The 2,623-nt window shown below is 53.0% G+C and overlaps 1 protein-coding gene across 1 annotated transcript; it reads right to left on the bottom strand.

Moving 5' to 3' along the window:
* Positions 1-410: 410 nt before the first annotated feature.
* On the bottom strand, positions 411-1,005 carry LOC115916169 (zinc finger protein 586-like; the record flags this gene model as incomplete). The annotated part of the gene is made up of 1 exon (XM_030969860.1): positions 411-1,005. A coding segment is annotated over exon 1 (595 nt), but the record flags the coding sequence as incomplete, so codon positions are not given.
* Between the last annotated feature and the right edge of the window lie 1,618 nt (positions 1,006-2,623).

Genomic DNA, 2,623 nt, shown 5'->3' with positions numbered 1-2,623 from the left:
GAGAGAGAGAGAAAGTCCCTTTCCTGCCTGTGGCAATGACTTGATGTGGGAGTGAATGTAATGACAGGGCCATGGGGAGACCCTCATGTTCTTCCATCTCACATCATGTCATTGGCAGGGGCAGAAAAAGGTGCAGGAGTCTTCCCAGCATGGATCATGGGGAACATGGATCACCAGGGCTCTTCCCAATGTGAATCCTCCAATGATGGATGAAGCTGGGACAGTGCATGAAGCTCCTCCTGCAGTTGGCGCATTTGCTGGGCTTCCTTTACTGGTGCCTCCGTTGGTGTCTGGTCAAGTGAGAGCTCCGGGTGAAGCTCTTCCCACACTGGGGACACTCGTAGGGCCTCTCCCCAGTGTGGATGAGCCGGTGCCTGACGAGGGTGGAGTTGTGCTTGAAGCCTTCCCACAGTCATGGCAGAGGAAGGGCCTCTCATCCGTGTGAATCCGTTCATGAATGAGGAGACTGGAGCTGGTCTGAAACCTCTTCCCACACTGGGTGCAATTGTAGGGCCTCTCTCCAGTGTGGATCATTTGGTGGATGATCTGCTGGGGCTTACGACTGAAGGTCATCTCACATTCCCCACACTTGTATGGCCTTTCCCCAGTGTGGATCCTCTGGTGGTGGATCAAGTTGGACTTCTGCCTGAAGCTCTTCCCACATTCCCCACACTCATACAGCCTCTCCCCCAGTGTGGATGCCCGGTGATCGATGAGGTGTGAGTTGCGCTTGAAACCCTTCCCACAATCGGGGCAGCAGAAGGGTCTCTCATCCTTGTGAATCTGCTCATGCAGGAGGAGAGTGGAGCTGGTCTGAAACCTCTTCTTACACTGGGGACACTCATAGGGCCTCTCTGCTGTGTGCATGCGCATGTGGATGACGAGCTTGGAGTGGCGCTTGTAGCGCTTCCCACAGTCGGGGCAGCGGAAGGGCCTCTTCTGATTGTGAATCCGCTGGTGGGTGATGAGGCTCTGCCCTGCGGATTTGTCCTCCCTGGTCTCCATCCTCAGCTCCTTGTCTGGGGGAGGAAGGACAAGGAGAGGATGGGATTTGCCTCCGTGCCAGAGGGAAGGGGAAGGAGATCCCCCAGTGCATCCCCAGGGACGGGGTTGGCAGCAGGGTTGTCCTGCAGCCGGGGGCCGTGCTGGGCTGGGAGATGGAGCAGGAGAGAGGGGGAAAGGGGCACTGACTTCCTCCTCACCTGCCTGGGTGTCCCGGGGCTGCTTCCTCTTCCTCGCATCTTCCTCGTCCATCTGGCAAAGGTTTGGGAATGGGAAATCTTGTTTTGGGAGGAAAACAAAGGGTGCACACATTGTCTTTTGTTCTGGTTTGAAGGCAAACCAGAGGGAGAGTCTAAGCCAGATTCACAATTTAATAAGAAAATGAAGATCAAGGCAATGCTACAGAACCACTGCCTCAAACTGACAGAGTCAGGATATAACCTGACACCCTGTTGGTCAGGGTGGTGGCAGCAGTCCCATTAAATGGTGGCTGCAGTCCTGTTGGAGTGATGAACGTGATTCTGTCCAAGCAGTGATCCTGTAGAAGGGTCTGGTCTTCCTCTGGAGGTCCAGTGGTGGTTCTGGAGCTCTTGTCCTCTGGGAATCCAGCAGGCAAGCTGCTCCTGGTGTTGCAAGGCTCAGCTTATATCCAGGTAGGAATGCTTGGATCCTCCCCCTGGGCGGAGCATCCCACAATGGGATGATGGAATTTGATCAGTCCTGCAGTGACACTCAATGGCCCATTCCCAGAAGATATCTCCCCTGGAGGGCGTTATCAGGGCTGAGTCATGGAAGAGATAAAGAACACTGCCCCACCTGTTGATAGCAGTTGATGAAGATGGGGATTGAAAACATGCATTTGGTTCCATCTTGCATTGCAACCTGAAACAGTGGGGTAATCCTGCTCGGGGGTGAACACCACCCCCTTACCCAAACTGGCTCAGGTGTAAAACCCCCACCCTGGGAAGGCCACACACACAGGGGACAATGTCACACTTGCCCTGCCCCAGGGGAGGTCTCTGTCCCTGTCACTCCCTTGCTGTCCCCCCTTTTCTCTTTCTTTCCATCTCTCTCTCTACCTCACATTTACTGTTCAATAAAATCCACTTTGGATTTGGTCTCATTAGCACCTTAACTGGGGCAGAGGCATCTCTCTAACAATTTTCTTAATCAGACTGTGACATTGTTTTTGCACAGTGAGTTCAGGGCACTGTTCTGTGACCCCAAGTGCCTTTGACAACAGCATGGTTCCCTCCTCTGAGGAGGTTGTGGTTTTTTCTGGAAGAACTCTTGGAAACTTGGACACAGTCCCTGCTTCCTCCTGAGCAACTTATGGGAGAACTGATGAGGAAAATGGCTGTTGTGGGTGGCCACTGAACAACAAAATATTTTATTTTCCTTCCTTGAAAAGTTTGTTAAAATCACAGGAGGAGAGGGAGCAAATGTTACCAGCGAGACTGACAAGGTCCATTCACTCCAAACTGAGGAACACAAGGCTGCTAAAAGTCCCACAAGAAGCCCAGCTCAAGTAGCTAAATTCCCAAATAACTCCAGCCAGGGCTCTCCAGGAGGATTTTTTTGCAGAGTGTTCGGAGCCGGCAGATCCCGGACTCGAGCCCCG

This window comes from Camarhynchus parvulus, unplaced genomic scaffold (genome assembly GCF_901933205.1).
Source record: "Camarhynchus parvulus unplaced genomic scaffold, STF_HiC, whole genome shotgun sequence".
NCBI classification, from domain to species: Eukaryota; Metazoa; Chordata; class Aves; order Passeriformes; family Thraupidae; genus Camarhynchus; species Camarhynchus parvulus.
Note: the sequence above shows the minus strand (reverse complement) of the source record. Positions and strands in the feature narration are given on the sequence as shown.